The following is a 16387-nucleotide window of genomic DNA, read 5'->3' on the forward strand; positions in this document are numbered from 1 at the left end:
AATCGCGCATTCGATCATTTCTTGATTTTCATCTTCATGTGCTGTCACTTCCAACTGTAGTCGAAAAAAAGAAAGAAGTCAATACTCCATTGAAAAGACTTGCGTTCATTATTAAATAACTCATTTCTTTATTACTCATAAAATATACAGCAATCTCAGTACTGAAAGAATTCGTTGTGTGGTTGAATTCACAGTCATATTTTCTATGTACATGGTAGTTTCATCCCTCTCAAGAAAAAGCCAGGGAAAGCAAAAGTCTCTTTCACTCCGATGAAGCCGGCAAACGTATTGTACATATTTCCAGTTAAAACAGTGACTCCACAGAAAAACAAAAACAAAAAAAAAACGGTTGTTTTTGAATCAAAGCAGGAGCGAGTGGTTTTCTCTTTGAGTGTTAAAGCAAGCGGGACCTGTCAACAAACCGGCTAATAGCGAGAGAAAAAGAAATCATTCACACAGGAAAATCAACGGCGTCTCGTGATATCATTGGTTTACAGTGTTTCTCGTCACAAAGCTGGGCCTCACATACCTCGGTACTGGATCAGTGCGACTCCTCGCTCACTGTACGCTCACAGCTGCCTCTACAAACCCATGTCTCCTCAGTAACTAATGAAGGCACAAAATAAACACATAAATAGCAACCAAAAGTACACAAATAATTTATTCTTGAAAGTCTAAACCGTGATGGACAGGTGCATACACAGGGGTGAGATGATCCAGCTGAAGACCACCTGGTGTACATGACAGGCTTTTCTTTTTAAATCAAGATTTGAATTATTCAGGTCAGCAAATCTGGTTTCTAGATGAAGTTTAAGACATGGATATTGTTATTTTAAAATATTTCATCTCCAAAACAAAACAAAAAAAAAAAGAAAGAGCAAATCCAAAACCCCCTCCCTCCCGTCGGACCCGCGTGGCCTTGAAGGACAAGTGCATTCTGACAGATGAAGTGTGCGGATTCCCATCCTTTCTGAAACCTGGCAAAAATGTCAAAGGAAACCCTCCCCTGCCCTCCCGTCCCGTCCCGTCCCGTCCCCTGTGCCGATTATCACAAAAAAGTCAATCTCAGATTTCACGTTTTAAAACCGGGTTAAAATGCATCCTTGTCTTTTGGTCCGTGTGGGTTTGGCGTCCTGGAGGAGCCGCCGCCGCCGCCGCCGCCGCCCCTCTCCAGCATCTTATTGCTGTGAAACGGTTCCTGTCGCTCTACGAGCGCGGCTCTGTGCACGTGGGCAGCCGGAGGCGCTGAGGTCCAGGATGGGCTGGAAGGACACCTGGTGCTGGATGAGGTTGGGATGAATGTGGGCCAGCCAGCTCAACCTCCTGCCTCTGCTGCGCTCTGGTGTGTGTGTGCGTGTGTGTGTGTGTGTGTGTGTGTGTGTGTGTGTGTGGGGTACTGTGTGCGTGGGGGGGCTCTTAAGGCTCCTGTGGGGGGCTCGTCTCTTCCTCTGCCGTCCCAAGCTGGCGATGGGTGATTTTTAAGACACGGTGTGTGTTTAAATGCGCTTCATGGTTTCCTCCCGTCCCTCAGTACGTCTCCGAGTCCGAGTCATTGAGCTCCTCGTCCTTGTAGAAGCCGTCCTGGTGGCTGATGTTGTTGAAGCTGCAGTAGGAGCTGTGCTGGCCGCGCAGCGCCGGCAGGCTGTCGAAGGTGACGCTCTTGGAGGGGCTGGTGGTGTAGTGATTAATGGCACTGAAAGGGAGGGTGGGCGCCGGCGTGCAGGGGGACACAGGCATCATGGTGGCCAGGATGAGGGCTAGGCAATCCGCCACATCTTTGTTGGGAGCGCAAGCCAAGGCTGGCGTGTAACCTGAGGCGGGGACAGAACACCCGTCTTCACTCAGAAAACATAGCGACGGCGCTTTCTTAAACGGCGGCCTCGCTCGGTTCCATCCGCGTACTCGTTTTCACCGCATTCCAGCCAGACGGGAACCGGCCTACTGCCATCACATCCTAAGGAACCCACCCAGTTTGACATTTGCTACTTCAACAAGCATATATTCATCATCTACTCCTCAATGTCACTGTGAAGAGATAAAGTGAATCTCGGCTTTTAAAGGGCTGCAATTACAGATCAAGTTCCTGCAACACAACAGACCGTAAATAAACGGGAACAGACTGTCCGCTTGTGATTACCAACAAGTGGCTTCTTGTGTTTAACTTCACATGTAATGGAGCCTCTGCAGCACATTCATAGTTAGAACAGATGAGGAAAAAAAGGGCCTTCAACAAAAAAACCAGGTTGAAGATGCATTTTTTAGACAAGCGTACGATTGGAAGCCTGAAAAGCGGCGACAGAAATAACACCAGAGCCTGTAGGAGTGATTCGGAGATGCGGCGTGGCGACACGCTCGCCTCTCATCGCAAACCCCTGGGAAACGAAATCCAAGAGGAACGGCTCCGTCGGCACAGGGCTCTCCGGGAAATCCCGACCCGATCGGGTCCTCTGTGAGCGGACGGACGGGGCGCCGCGGCAGGCCGGCTGAGCCACACGCCAGGCTGCTGCGGTCAAACGCCTCACCAGATTTTCCAGCGGGAATTGTTAAGTCGCACCGCAAAGCTTTTTCAATCAGATTTGCTTTTCGGTTCCCTTCGTAAAGCCTCTGCGGCGACCGTTTAAAAGCGCAGCCCGGTTGGCCGGGAGCCCGGCGGCGCTGCCCGGGAGGCCTCGCGCTGACGGCCCTGCGTTTCACCCGACCCGAGGCAAAGAGCTGAAACCGGGGGCGCTGAGTCATTCAAACTTTGAAAAATAAAGCTGATGTTTTGAAGGGAGGTTTTGGCCACAAGTAACAGAATCCCGCCACCTCCGTGAGGACGCAGTTTAAAATTCCAGAGGGTTTGGGCGGGGGGCTCGGGGACGGCTGGTATTTGGGGGAACGTACTTACCGTTTTCGTCGACCGCGAGCACACTGGCTCCTTTTGCAAGCAGCTCTTGCACCACCACCGTCAGACCGTTTCTCGCAGCCACGTGTAGAGGCCTTGAGAGAGAAAGAAACGAGGACAGCAGCCAATAAATGGGTTTGTGTAGAGTTTAGCGCAGCAGAGGTCCAACAGCGGAGTCCCTTCATTCACAGACAGACGGACGGACGGACCACGGGCTGATACGTACGTCTGTAAGGCCGCGTTAGTGGCATTAATGAGGTTTCGGTCTGAAATTTTCTCCAATATCAACAAGGCACTGGTTTCATGTCCCTGGACAACACAAGGGCAGCTCGGTGAGTTTGAAAACAACAAAATCCTGTTACTAGCTCCTAAACAGAGCCTCCTCCTGGGCTGGATGGGCTGCACTGACCTTACTGCAGGCCAGGTGGAGGGCGGTGTTCTTCACAGCATCCTGCAGAGTGAGATCTGCTTTTGCGCTGCTCACCAGCAGCTCTGGTATAAAAGTGACGATGGGAGGGACAGAGGGGAACAAATTCATTTCCGAGCCCGTTGAGACGCCGCTCGGAGAGATTTCGCGGAGGGCGGCTCGCGGCGGGCGTACCGACAGCATTGGTCTGGCCGTTCTCGGCGGCCATCATGAGGGACGTCTTCCCCGCCGCGTCCACACTGTTGACCTGGGCGTTGTGGCTCAGCAGCAGCTGGAGACACTCCACGTGGTCTGTGAAGGCGGCGGCATGCAGGGGGGTCCTGCAGCCACAGGCGGACAAGCACCGGGTTTAACACACACACTTCCTTTCACTGGTGATCCCCGTTTCCCAACGCGTTACCTGTGTTTACTGTCTTTGGCGTTGACGATGGCGGGACCCAGGGTGTCTATGAGCATCTCGGCAGCGCCTTCGTTATCATGAATCCTTGAGGCCAGAAAAGAGCTGGGTTACTTCATCCGCCTCCCTGTCGTCACGGTGACGGAGGAAAGAAAGCGAGTGCGGGGTCTTACACGGCACAGTGCAGGGCGCTGAAAGAGTTGCCTTCAGCCTTGTGGAAAACCTCTTGTTCCAGCAGCACCTCCACGCACGTGTCGTGACCTAGGAGACGAGAGCAGTGCACGGCGGTCACGATCCGGGTCTTTACAGTATGACACCCCGGCTTATCAGAGGCTCAACCTTAGACCGCCACGGTGCTGACTTAGATAAGCTCAGGCCTGAACTCCCTTATACTTTGTCGGCAACACGCCCGTCTTTTTAATGACGGCGGGTTTCCAGAAACACTGCAATGATGTTGTTTATTTCTTTTTTTTCGTACCGTTGTAGCAGGCCCAGTGCAGCGGGGTGTAGCCTTGATTGTCCGTTAGGACAGGAAGTGTTTCCACGGACTGGGCGGCGTGCAGCAGACCCCCCAGGACCCCGATGTGCCCGCACGCTGCCGCCAGGTGGATGGGCGTGCGTCCTTTGCAGTCCCGCACCATGAAGTTGGCGCTGTGCTGAAGCAAGGCCTCCACAGACTCCTCGTGCCCGGTCACAGCCTGGGGGCGGGAGACGGAGGGGGTGAGCGTCCTTACCCGTCGCGCCCCGACATCCATTTCAGACGCTCGGACAGGAAGCCCTCCTCCAATCACAGGATGGCATCGGCTAATATGGACGACGGGACTCGTGCACATAAATGAACGCATCATCTGAGCAAAAGCGGTGCACTCACTCCTCGATGCAAGGCCGTCCTGCCCCATTTGTCTTTGGCTTCTACATTGGCTCCCTTATTAAGCAGAGAATATACACAATCCGTGTGTCCGCTCAGGACGGAGAGCATCAGCGGGGTTCTGAGAATCACCAGACCAAAGGTTAAGACATTTCAAACACCTCGCGATCACACCGAAGAGAGAAGAAAACCGGCGCGAGGTGCACTTACTGTCCGTTCCCGTCCTGAATGTCCACCGCACTTTGAAGGTCAGCGTTTCCGATCAGCAAACGCAAACATTCTGAATGGCCGTTGGTCGCTGTGCGGAAGGAACGGACATGAACGACACGCCGACGTAAATGCAACGGGGTAAAACAAGCGGCGGTGCGAACCTGCAGCATGGATGGGGGTTCGCTTCAGGGTGAAGTCTTTGACTAAGATGGAAGCCCCTTGGTTGATGAGGACGTCCACACACTCCACATGGCCTTTGAACGCAGCCAGGTCCAGAGGGGTGCGGCCTTGACCGTTCCTCACATCCAGGTCCAGCAGAGACTGCACCAGGACCTCCATAGCATGGTGGTGGCCATGGTACGCCTGAGGGGTCAAAAGGACAGAGGGGATAAATATGCCGTGTAGAAGACGGGGATGGAGTTTGACTTTGGAAGCTGGCCGTCACTCACGGCGAGGTGCAGGGGGCTGACGGGGGCTCGGACGTCAGAGTCATTCAGGATGTCCGTCCCTGAGGTTTCCATTAACTGGAAAAGTAGGACGGCATTTAGGATCTACCCCCCGTTATAATGAGCTGCCCGGCCTTGAAGCTTAGCAAAACATTCAAAGATAATGTTCTGGGACCCAATCAGTGCGAGAACTCACCACATCCAGAGGGGTTTCGCTCGCGATCTGAAAGACACCGAGGGAAAGCAATTGTGAGTTGGACGGAACTGCGACGGGCAAATAAGAACTTTCAAGCTGCCGTGCGGGCGAGAGTGTCTGACCAGCTCCAGGCAGAGGCGGTGTCCGTACGCAGACGAGTAGTGCACAGCGTTGTAGCCCTGATTGTCTCGGATCCCCGGATTTGCATCGTTGCGCAGTAAATATTCCAGGCACCTGCCGGGACCGGAGAGGAGGATTTCAGGGATAAAGGCCTTTTTCCCAGTGCTTCAGTGAGACGCGCAGGCCTGCGCCGACTCGTCACACAATGACCGCCGAATGTACTACTCTTGTGAGGTGAAGGCTTTTCTGGACGGACGGGGACGCGAAAACATCGAACTCATACTGACTTTCCGTCGGTGTCGGAGGCAGCGGCGTAGTGGAGCGGGGTGCAGCCCCTCTCGTCCAGGTCGTTGACGCTGGCCCCGGATCCCACCAGGGCAAACAGACACTGGTAGTTGCAGTTGGCCGCGGCGTAGTGCAGGGAAGTCCTGCAGAAAGCAAACGCCGCTCAGCACGCCGGTCAGACGGACCCGGGGCGAACCCGGGCTCGGTCCGTAGACCGCGACAGACACCGACCTGCCAAAGCTGTCCTTCTTGTTGAAGTCGGCCCCCGTGTTGAGGAGGAGATTGAGACATTCCAGGTTTCTGAGCGGTTCGAGGAGGACCAACGTGGTTAGGCTCTTACTATAACAACTGGTAATTAGCTTTAATATTCATGCGCCTCGAGCTCCTCACCCTCCAGCGGCTGCGGCGTGTAAACAGGTCCTGCCAAAGTCATCAGGAGTGTCTATGTCGAAGCCTGCAGAGGAGGAGAGGCTGTGAGAAGGACTCCTTTACTCAGGAGCTGCAGCACGAAGCTGGGATGCTGAAAGGGTCAATCAAATAGCGTCTTCCAGAGGAAACCGCCTTATTAAATCTGGACCATCTCAATATTGAACTTTCGCCATTTTGTTCGCTCCGGACGGGAGCGGGTCCGGCCACGGCGACATGTTCTCACCTGATGACAGGAGCTTTCGGCAGCAGTCCGAGAACCCGCTGAGGGCGGCCAAGTGCAGCGGGAACATGCCGTGGACCCCACGTCTGAGGAGACACCACGCCCGCGGTCAACCACTGCCCGGGTACCCGTCGTTTTATGAACGTCACGGGAGGACGCCCGTGACGTTCTTGAATTTAAGGCGAGACAACTTCTGGACCGGTCACATGACACTCAGCTCTATCTCTGCTCCGGTTCATACCAGCGGGAGAAGCTTCACTCACTTAGAGGTGTCAGCTCGGTTGGTGATGAGGGTGTTGATGAGGAGCTCGTGTCCGTATCGAGCCGCGATGTGCAGCGGCGTGTTTCCATTCTTATCCTCGCAGTCAATCTCCGCACCTCCAGGAGAAGAGACACAAAGCAAACACTGAGGAGCCTGGAGTGACACTTCCAGATGCGCCGTCCACGGCGTCCAGCCCGAGGAGCAAACATCCGTCAGGGTCACGCGGTGAGAGAAGCTCACCATTCTCAATGATGGCTTGAGACCTCGAGAACCTCCCGTGGATGGCCGTCATGTGGAGGGGAGTCTTGCCATCCTTGCTCTACAAAGAGCAAAACAACAACAAAAAAAGGAAGTTTGCAAATGTTAGTGGATCTACTTTCAGCAGTGACATTTGACACAAATTAGCTAAACATTTGAACAAAACAGCCAGAGAGAGCGGTTTTATCTTTGGTGTCATGACTCTGTGTGGATCTGCCCTTTCACAGCAGGCACGTTCCCACGTCTGACGCCTCGCGGGCGACGAGTAGAACCCAGATTAGAACACAGAGGCGGGGCGTTTACGGGCCTCTGCTTCTGGAACATTCTGCAGGAAATGTCCTGTTGTGCGGGCGCTATCAGATCGTCATTTAGGCTTTTCACTCGGGACCAAGGAAGGTAAAATGTTTGATATCGGACGTGCCTCGCCCAGGTGATGCCTGGACACACTCGCGGTAACACTGGCTGTGTGTGGACTCACATGCCAGAGGCTACAGGTGTCTGTTTCAAGACTCTACCTTTGCATAGGCAAACCTTCAGTTGTTTTATGGAGATGCTCGCTGAATTAGTAATCGGTGTTAAAACTCAGATGATAGAGTCTGGTTCGGACCCACCTTGATGTTGACGTCGGCGCCGTTGCACACCAGGAGCTCCAGGCACAGGGCGCCGTGGCGCGACGCGGCCGTGAAGTGCAGAGGTGCGAAGCCCTTCTCGTTCACCTGGTTGACGTTGGCCCCGCACTCGATGAGCTCGTTCACCACCACGTCCTGGCCGTTGTAGCAGGCCACGTGGAGGGGCGTGTTGCCGTACGCGTTGGGCTCGTTGATCTGGAGGCCGACGTGACCATGAAGTGGTTAGTTGTCACAGGCTTGCGCTTTTTGGTTGATATTTTGATGCTGATCCCAAAGGCGTGACTACTGGAGTGCATTAGCTTTGTTGCTATAAGTGATATTCTTTCACGCGAGAACAGAACAGATCAGACGGCGTTCACAGAGGAATGACTGAGTGGAACTCACATCCACCCCCAAATCCAGGAGGTATTTGACGACGCTGATCATGCCGCTGGAGGCCGCTGCGTGCAGAGGGGTGTAAGACTTCTTATCTTTGCAGGCCACCTCCGCGCCGTGAGACGCCAGCAGCTTCACCACCTCTATGTGCCCTGAGGACGGACAGACGTGTCTCACTGCATGAAGGTGCCATAGAGACAGAACTGACACGGCCTTTGCCGCGCTGCACGTTCCTCCCGACGACGGACATTTTCCATGTTTGACGTCCTATTCAAGTGCTGGCCTTAAGGCTAATACAGGTCCACCCTGTGGACCCGTTGGAAGGGACGGGATCAGTGACGGCGCCATTCAAAAGGTACAACCAGCACCGTCGTGCCTTTTTAGGAATATAATCCAAAAACATGAGAACGATAATAAATTTGATGGCATTAAATTTCTGAAAATGCGGGGTGTGTCGAGACAGGTTGAGCTGACGGGGAGTGAGCAGGCCTCACCCATGTAGGCCGCCCAGTGAATGGCCCGCCGGTCCTTCTTGTCAAAGGCATTGATGTTGGCCCCTCTGGACAGCAGGAGCCTCACCATCTGAGAGACGTGCACAAAACAAAACGCCGGTGACGACGTCAGAGGCGGCGAGCTAAGTGAACACTTCTTATTCAGAGAGTTTGTGGGAAATAACCACCATTAGGGGACATTGTGCGTGCAGCTTTGTTATCCGGATCAATGTGGCGTCCGCGCCGCCGTCAGCCTCCCGCTTTGATCTGGGCTAATGAATTACGAGCCTCCGCAAAGCTATAAATAAATCCCGCTTTTCAATGACTGACCGAGCGTGGATAGAAACACACCGTGAGCTCGACTCGGGTCGACACCGCAGGGATCCGCAACGTTGCGACACTTGTAACGGTGACGAAAGAGCGCGGTGAGTCGTACATCCGGAGTGTTTACCGTTACACCGGATTACTGCCGCTTAACAAAGAGGCCGGGCCGATCAGCTTATATGCATTACATTTGCATTAATGCCCGATTAAAGGAACCGCACACACAAAAAAACTAAATCACGAGCCAGTATATGCCCGCACTCCATACAAAGACACACTTGTATGGGAGCGTGTGATCGGACCAGAGCCGCACCTTTCGAGAGCCTCCGCCGTTTACGATTGACGGCCGACGGCGTGAAGTGAAGTTGCGTCACTACACAAACAGGTGCCGTCTGTTAAGCTGCGGTTTCTTCCGCATGCAAGTTTGTCGGGGTGTTTAGACGTGCAAACAGCTCCCTGATCAAACAGCCGGGGGGAAATCACGGCAAAGACCGCGAGGGGTATTTCTCCTCTCCGGTTGCTAACGTGACTTTCTGCGGGTCCGACAGTGAGCGCGCTGCTGGCGCGGTTCCACACACGAGGCAGTCAGAAGAGCTAAAAAGGGATATGGAGTTACACATCACCCTTCACTTGGACACCATTGTTCAGTCCTCCATTCAAATGCTGAATACAATGCCCATTGTGTTTGCACATTTATAAGGCATGTATAAACACTTCCTTTCAGAGAGAGGAGAGGATCAGGGAGCTTATATTTATGGTTTGTTTAAAAAAAAAAAAAAAATAAGAGTCGGGCTCTCCCGCTAGTTTGGCAATAAGACTTTGCTGTGGTTTTAAAATATGAGGCAGGATGGACACAGTCAGCACCCGCCATTACTGTTAGGACATGTTTGCTTTCTGGAGGCCTTTCATCCATTTAGGACCAATGAAATCAATACTAAAGGAATTAAAGTGCTTCTTTGGCTGAAGCTCACCGCGGCCCAAACAATGCCTTTGGCCTAATGTTACCTCCAGGTGACCGCTGAAGGCCGCGTGGTGCAGCGCCGTCCGGCCCGCTCGATCTGACACATTCACATTGCTGAGCAGGGGGACCAGCGCTTCGGCGCAGCGGACGGCCTTGTTCGCCGCCGCGATGTGAAGCGGCGTCTGCCAGTTCTTGTCCCGGGCGTTAACGTCAGCAGAGTGTTTCAGCAATACTTGGACAGCCTCCTGCAGGGGAAACAACACAGGAATCAAATCCAGACCATTCACGTCTCTCCAAAAAGGTCCACAGATGTGTGTGTGTGTGTGTGTGTGTGTGTGTGTGTGTGTGTGTGTGTGTGTGTGTGTGTGTGAGGGACGCTCACATACCTCGCTGCAGGAGGCAACAGCTCGGTGCAGAGGGGTGAGCCACTTGTTATCTTTGGCATTTACCCTGGCACCTACCACACAAGGGAGAGGACAACGGCCGTCAGGTCACTAATGGGGTTTCCTGAACTCATCCCAGGATCGCCTTCCGTTTCACAAGGTTTACAAACTCCAGATTAGGACTTCATTAACTGTCAAGGTCAAGATTGCGCGTTCCGCCGTCACATGGAACGCCGAATTTGAACGGACTAAAAGGCTCGGGCTGCTCGGATTCAAATTTAAGCGCAAGCGAGGATTGTAAAGACTCTGACTTACTAGACTCTTACTTTTTATTTTCAAGGTCAAGTCTACAAGTTGTACTTCAATTACGCTGGTGATGTTATTTGACTATTTTATGACATTCAATAGAGTTTTTATGTGTATCGTTAAATGCGTGGAAGGGCGGCTGTGCTCTGCACCCAATGTATTCAGAATATAACCTGCCCCAAATGCAGCTTGGGAAACAAACAGCAGCCTTTGTGACAAACTGCAGATGGGTAAACTTTGCAGAGCTTTCTTTTCACAACATGCCTGCATGACAAGTTTGTTGTTTCATGACAATCGGGGGAGCCAAAGAGTTGTCCCACCGGTGGTGCCGGCGGGCCGCCAGGCCGCCACCTTCAGTCAGCCTATCGCTCGCTGTACACCGTAAAACGCGGATTACGAGTAAACACATTATGTGGCCTCATAAAAACCCAACAGCTTTATATTGGTTTGGATGAATTTCCCGTCAACAGCTCATCGTGTTGCTTTTATTTTGCCTCGGACGGTCAGAAATATGAGACGGGAATGTTGAGGTCTGTCTCAGCAGCGAGAAAGAAAGGACGGGTGTCAGATTGGCCTGAATAAGGTAGACCTGAGATGCAGCGAGGGACACTAGGAGAATATCTGTAAAGGATGTGGCCGGATCAGTCATGGCCAAACCATCTCACAATGCTTTCGATTCAGACAATGACACAAACTTGCCTAGAGAAAAACACACACACGCATGCACACACGCACGCACGCACGCACGCACACACACACGAGATACGGCCATATTCTGACTGAACGGACTTATGAGTGCTGAAGTCCACAAAGGCAATGTGCAGGAACATCCTACCTGAAAGAATCAGAAGCTCTATAATTTCTGCGTCTCCAAGATAAGCAGCGGCATGCAAAGGCGTTCGCTTCTCATTGTCCTGCAATGAGTGGAAGACACCGCTGCGGTTAAAGGACAACCAAAACAAAGCATTTTGCTCCTGGTATTTCTGCGTGGTGCTTAGGTCATCATTTGGCTTCAAAGTCCACATGAAACAGGCCGGTGGTCATCGCTCACTACGAAAAGTGGGTTAAATACAGATTCAGTGACTGAAAATGCTTCCTGATTAAACTCAAGCACAAAGGAGCCTTATTTTGAACCCCCCCCCCCCTCAAAAGAGCAGTTACGACGAGGAATGCACTAAAATGGGCCGAGCCGGCGTGTACAGCACAAACTGTAACTGTGTCGTTATTTACACAACAACTAGCTCGTTGACTAAAGCGCCCGATGAGGCTTATCATGGCCAATTCCACCGGGGGGGTTTGCACTGCGTGGCACTGGATGTCTTGAAAATCAAACAGAACGGGGAGCGGGGAAAAAACAAACAGCGAAGGCGGTCTTTGGGGCTCACCTGTGCGTTTACATCCTCTTTTTTGAAAATGAGTGAGCGCACTTCATCGGGATCCACATTGAAGATGGCTTTCAGCAAAGCAGGCTGAAAGGGAAAAGCAAATCAATCAGATGGCTTTCTATTGATGACACACACGCATGAAATGCATCAGAACTACAACACTGTGAAACACAACTGTCAATTTCAAGTTGATCTTGTTCTGTCTCAGAAAACTTTTCATTCAGACCGTTGGGATCATTCAAAGCAAGCCTCACAATATGCACACACACGCAAACACTAAAAACAACCTGGAATGCCACAGTCCTGTTTCAGAGCAGAAACAACTTATATTTTCCAAAGCAAACCAAAAAAAAAAAAAACCACAAGGCAGAAACGTCCCGACCGGAGGGGTGGCAGGCTGTGGGCCCGGCGGTCCAACACCCACCCTCCTCCATATGGCCCGCCACATGACATCCAATACCGGGTAAAAGCGTGTCCAAATGCTGAGGGATTAAAAGCGTGATATACGCAGCCCGGCCTGGACATCCACAGCTCACACCTGAATGAATCAAAGAGCCGCCGGGGATGCGGCCGTTGCCGACGGTTAAAAAACAGAGCTCGTCCCGAGAGGCGGCGGCCTCCGACTGCGACGGCCTACGCGTCCGCGGGATGCAGACGCTCCAGCGCAACAAAAGCACGCAATCGCTGTCGGAACTGAGGATCCGGTATTGGCGAGCAAATCGCAGCACGCTCTGCAGGCCAGGTGGTGGCGAGGGGATTGCAGTAACATCCGCAGGCGTCGGGGTCGCTTTAAACAAAACAACAACTTCCGGATTGTCAGCGGACGCTTCCACAGGTCAACGCGTATTAGATTTCCCTCAATACTAGTCTTGCTGTGACCCAGGCATTTCATGTAAATTCTGGACGGAAAAGAGGAAAAGCAGTTTGCGGTGGAAATCACAGCAGCATTTACATCCTAAGAACACAAATTCAATTATTTTTCAAAAGACGACCGCGTAATAAACACGGAGACGGATATAGAGCTTGTGCTATTTAATCTGAAGGCAGCGGGGCCGAGCGTTCACCTCCAAATCAGGGAAATTGATTACTCCGGGTGGGTGGATGAGTCATGCCTCCACCAGGGGTTGGATGGTGTCAGAAGGGATTAGTGCATCGCCAATCCCCGTACAAGTGTCATGATAGGACACAAGTTCCTTTTTCTTTCCAAACAAGTGATGTCGTGCTAAATTCGACAATTGGGATTTATAAGAGGATATCAATTCTTGCTTCTTTAATGAAAGACACTTGAGGACAAACAACGGCTGGTGATTTTATAGCACTTCTGTTTCTTAGCAGGTTTACTTGTCGTTCGCTCGATTCCGGTGCAAAAACCAAAACAAAATGCTGTATATTTTTGGCTATTCTGATCAGGCTATTGTTCTGTACAGCCAAGAAGAAGTCAGTAAAGCGGAGCCAGGAAACCTGCTGCGCCCTCTCGTCCCAGGGGTCAAAATATTAGGTGGCTGAATAATGCGATCCCCTTTCCTGCAATATTGATGTACGGTGCACTGTTACACCCTTGATTTTCTGACAGTACGTTGTGATAAAATACCAATGTGGATAGAGTACATATTACAGTTATCCCCAAAAGTATAAAAGTGAAAACTTAGTTAGGCACTCTGGTGTTTTCACATTCTTGAGGAGGGAAAGATTCGAGAGCCGGGCGCGTTGAAATTCAAAGCTCCGGCAGCCGGCTAATTTATCCCGCATCGTGGCAAAGTGCAATTTCCAAATCGTATCCCGCAAACATGCCCACATCCGGCAGAAATAACATATTTCATTCTCAGATTATGTTGATAAAGTTTGAATGCCAGGATTAGTATCCCCAATCAAAGTATGAGTCAGAATGTTTATGTATATGATTTTTCGTATGACCATGTCACTGTGTAAGCGTGTGTATTCGTACCTACAACTGGCCTCGAACAAGCAAAACACAACCACCGAGCAAGACTGGCTGCCAATGAAAAAGGCGCTTCGCTTTTGACCACCAGTTCATAGGAATCATTCATGTTTGTGAGCACCTTTTTCTTCCGACGCACAGCCAAGTTTTTCATTCAAAGTGAGTCACTTGAGAATGATCTTATTTTTAACACCGACCTGCAGGATTCCCTGGGAACAAAGCGTCTCCCCAATCGATGCCGCTTGTTTCTTTCCAAAAAATGCCTGCTTTCGACAGAATGACAAACTTTTGTGCGGTAAAGCGTTGTGACATGGCAGTGTTATGTCACGGCCTGCAGCAATCTGTGCAATTCTCTTTAAAAAAACAATACGTATGATTTGAATTAGTGTTTCTGGGCGGCGATGGAACCGGCAGCACTCCACTGTTCCGCCGTCACACCAGCGCATAGCCTTTGATGGGGCACTTTTGGGCTGCACGTGGGAGGAGGCTGGCATGGGCTGGGGGAACGCTGAGGGCAGGACATCCCATCCACAGGCTGCAACCGGTTACCCTTCAAAGTCCCGCGTCCAACATTCCCGGCCCCACTAAACCTTAACTCTTCTGTGACTTCAGTCTGTTTTAAAAAGATCAAATGAGGCTACAAACAGAGCGGCTTTTATTATGACACGAAAAAACAAAAACCCTCTACACCCAAGCCCTTGAACTCTATGAAATATTTATCAGAATTCTCCCGACAAAACAAGCAAACCGATGTCGTCAATACACACAGTGGGGGATTGAAGATGTTTTTTTGAACAAATCAACTGATCATTCAGGAGCTCCAGTGACTAAACACGACACTTAAATACCGACGGTCTGTTGTTGACTTGGGCCGAACCTTGGCTCGTCCAGGGTGCACGCAGGTGAGAGGTATTTCTCCAAGCGGCTCCGGTGCTGTCTAGCTAGCTCCTGTGCAGCCATGTAGCTAATGAGACTCGGGTATTATGCGGCATAGATCTATAATTCATAATCAAACGGAGTCTCTTTGTGCTGCCTTCCAACAGATACCGCCGCCGACCGCCGCGTCCCCTCACGTTCACGAACAAAAAAAGCAGAGTCGAAAACAAGCGCGACACCCATTTTGTCGCGTTCAGTTGAACGGGGCCGAGCGATACCACTACGAGCTATGAAGTTTGTATTCCCAAAACAGGGGGCAATTCCCTGGTTGCGTAACGGCCGTGAATATCTGCGGGCCGACAGAAGCGACACGGGCCGGGGTCAAACCCGGGGAAACAAGTGGGCATTTGTGCTCCTCTCGCTGTCTTGTTTGGACCATTTCTGAGGAGGAAGGACAAATCGGCATGTTGTTTTCAGGGCTCCAGTCCTGCGCGACTCATGTCGGGAGCTTTGGACGTTTCTCTGTCCTCAGCACAGTGCACATACGAGCCAGCCTAGTTAATACCATCACCATGGAGACAGCTCTTTGGCAACTCCACCGGCTCACAGGAGCGTCCAAGCAAACACACACGCACGTACATATGTTACCAGAATAGCAGCCATGTGCTGAACGAGCACTTGAACGTTAACAGAAAGTTATTCTTGTTGTCACAAGGAGACGGCGAGTGTTTTATTATAGAAAGATGACACATGTCTAATCCTGTCACACGTTTCAGCGAGGCGGCCCGCCTCCGGTCCAGACACCGGAGAGCAACTTTGTAACGTCGTCGAAAAGGGCACGGCATAAAAATCGGGCACTTTGTCCCACATGGTCATAAACTACGCGGCGGTGTTCCGGAGCTCAACGTCACAGTAAATACGGGTGACCGGAGGCAGGGAGACGGTGTGAGGGGTCGCCAAACCGGGTTCATCCCGGTCCAAGGACTCCGTTGGACAGAACGCGGTTCCGAGTGATCGATGCCTCCGAACGATCGAAAGCCACAGCGGCATCACATTAAATATTTCAAAAGGCTCGGGAGTGTCAGACAGCCTCTAGGCCGACATTCTCTCTCATTCTTTGCGGCGATTTCACGGGTGTTCGTAAGCCACACGACCGGGGAGCCCGATGCGGTTTTGTCACGACACACCTAGCGAACCATCACCGGGGCTCCGCTATGGAGGGGGACCCGGCTAACAACCCGAGCGCCCGAGAGCATGTGTCTCGGTGTGAGGGGGATGCGTCCCGATCCAACGAAAACCCATCAGATTCGCCAAACGATCGCACGGCGAGAGCGAGGCCGGTAACGAAAGTCCCGTAAATCCCAGAGGGAAAGACTTCCGTTGCAGCGACTGGCGGCAGATTCTCGGATTTCAGAGCTGACATACGTTGAAATCGGAACAGCTCGGGTTAGCTAAGGCTAGCCAGCCAACATTAGCTTCAACTTGGCTAAGCACTGACATAACGCTTACTTACCTGGTCTCGAATTTTGAGAACCACCATATTTCTGGGATTTTAACTGTTCTCATGCAGATTCATACAAGGTTATTCGTCTCCTTTCGAACTGACGTGTTTGATCTCGGCGCCTCTCCCGCTGCTCCGCTGGAGGCCTAGCGTGACGCTAGCTTAGCTATCCAGCTAGCTTCCTAACCTGATGGCATGAAAGTAGAGAGTAGCGG

General features: G+C 51.8%; 1 protein-coding gene across 1 annotated transcript; it reads right to left on the bottom strand.

Moving 5' to 3' along the window:
- Positions 1-111: 111 nt before the first annotated feature.
- Positions 112-16387, bottom strand: ankrd28b (ankyrin repeat domain 28b). The gene is made up of 28 exons (XM_086155071.1): positions 16185-16387; positions 11857-11940; positions 11307-11385; positions 10169-10239; positions 9827-10027; positions 8501-8588; positions 8016-8158; positions 7614-7826; positions 6985-7063; positions 6746-6860; positions 6486-6568; positions 6224-6287; positions 6065-6133; positions 5836-5976; positions 5551-5662; positions 5429-5455; positions 5236-5310; positions 4948-5149; positions 4787-4874; positions 4580-4697; positions 4187-4406; positions 3882-3969; positions 3712-3795; positions 3486-3631; positions 3294-3376; positions 3111-3193; positions 2888-2979; positions 112-1811 (listed from the first exon to the last, which is right to left on the bottom strand). The coding sequence occupies exons 1-28, from the start codon at positions 16209-16211 to the stop codon at positions 1528-1530; spliced, it is 3159 nt and encodes a 1052-aa protein (XP_086011197.1). The 5' UTR covers positions 16212-16387; the 3' UTR covers positions 112-1527.

Source organism: Fistularia commersonii, chromosome 11 (genome assembly GCF_037954325.1).
Source record: "Fistularia commersonii isolate RoL2024-O1a breed Wild chromosome 11, RoL_Fcom_v1.0, whole genome shotgun sequence".
Classification (NCBI taxonomy): domain Eukaryota; kingdom Metazoa; phylum Chordata; class Actinopteri; order Syngnathiformes; family Fistulariidae; genus Fistularia; species Fistularia commersonii.

Bases quoted from the DNA above. Each gene is read 5' to 3' on its own strand.
- ankrd28b (XM_086155071.1), bottom strand. From the start codon at position 16,211: ATGGTGGTTCTCAAAATTCGAGACCAG. The intron at 6,861-6,984 runs GTGAGCTTCTCT...CTTCTCCTGGAG, and splicing joins TCAAGCCATCATTGAGAATG to GTGCGGAGATTGACTGCGAG. The intron at 5,456-5,550 runs GTCAGACACTCT...GGTGTCTTTCAG, and splicing joins ACCGCCTCTGCCTGGAGCTG to ATCGCGAGCGAAACCCCTCT.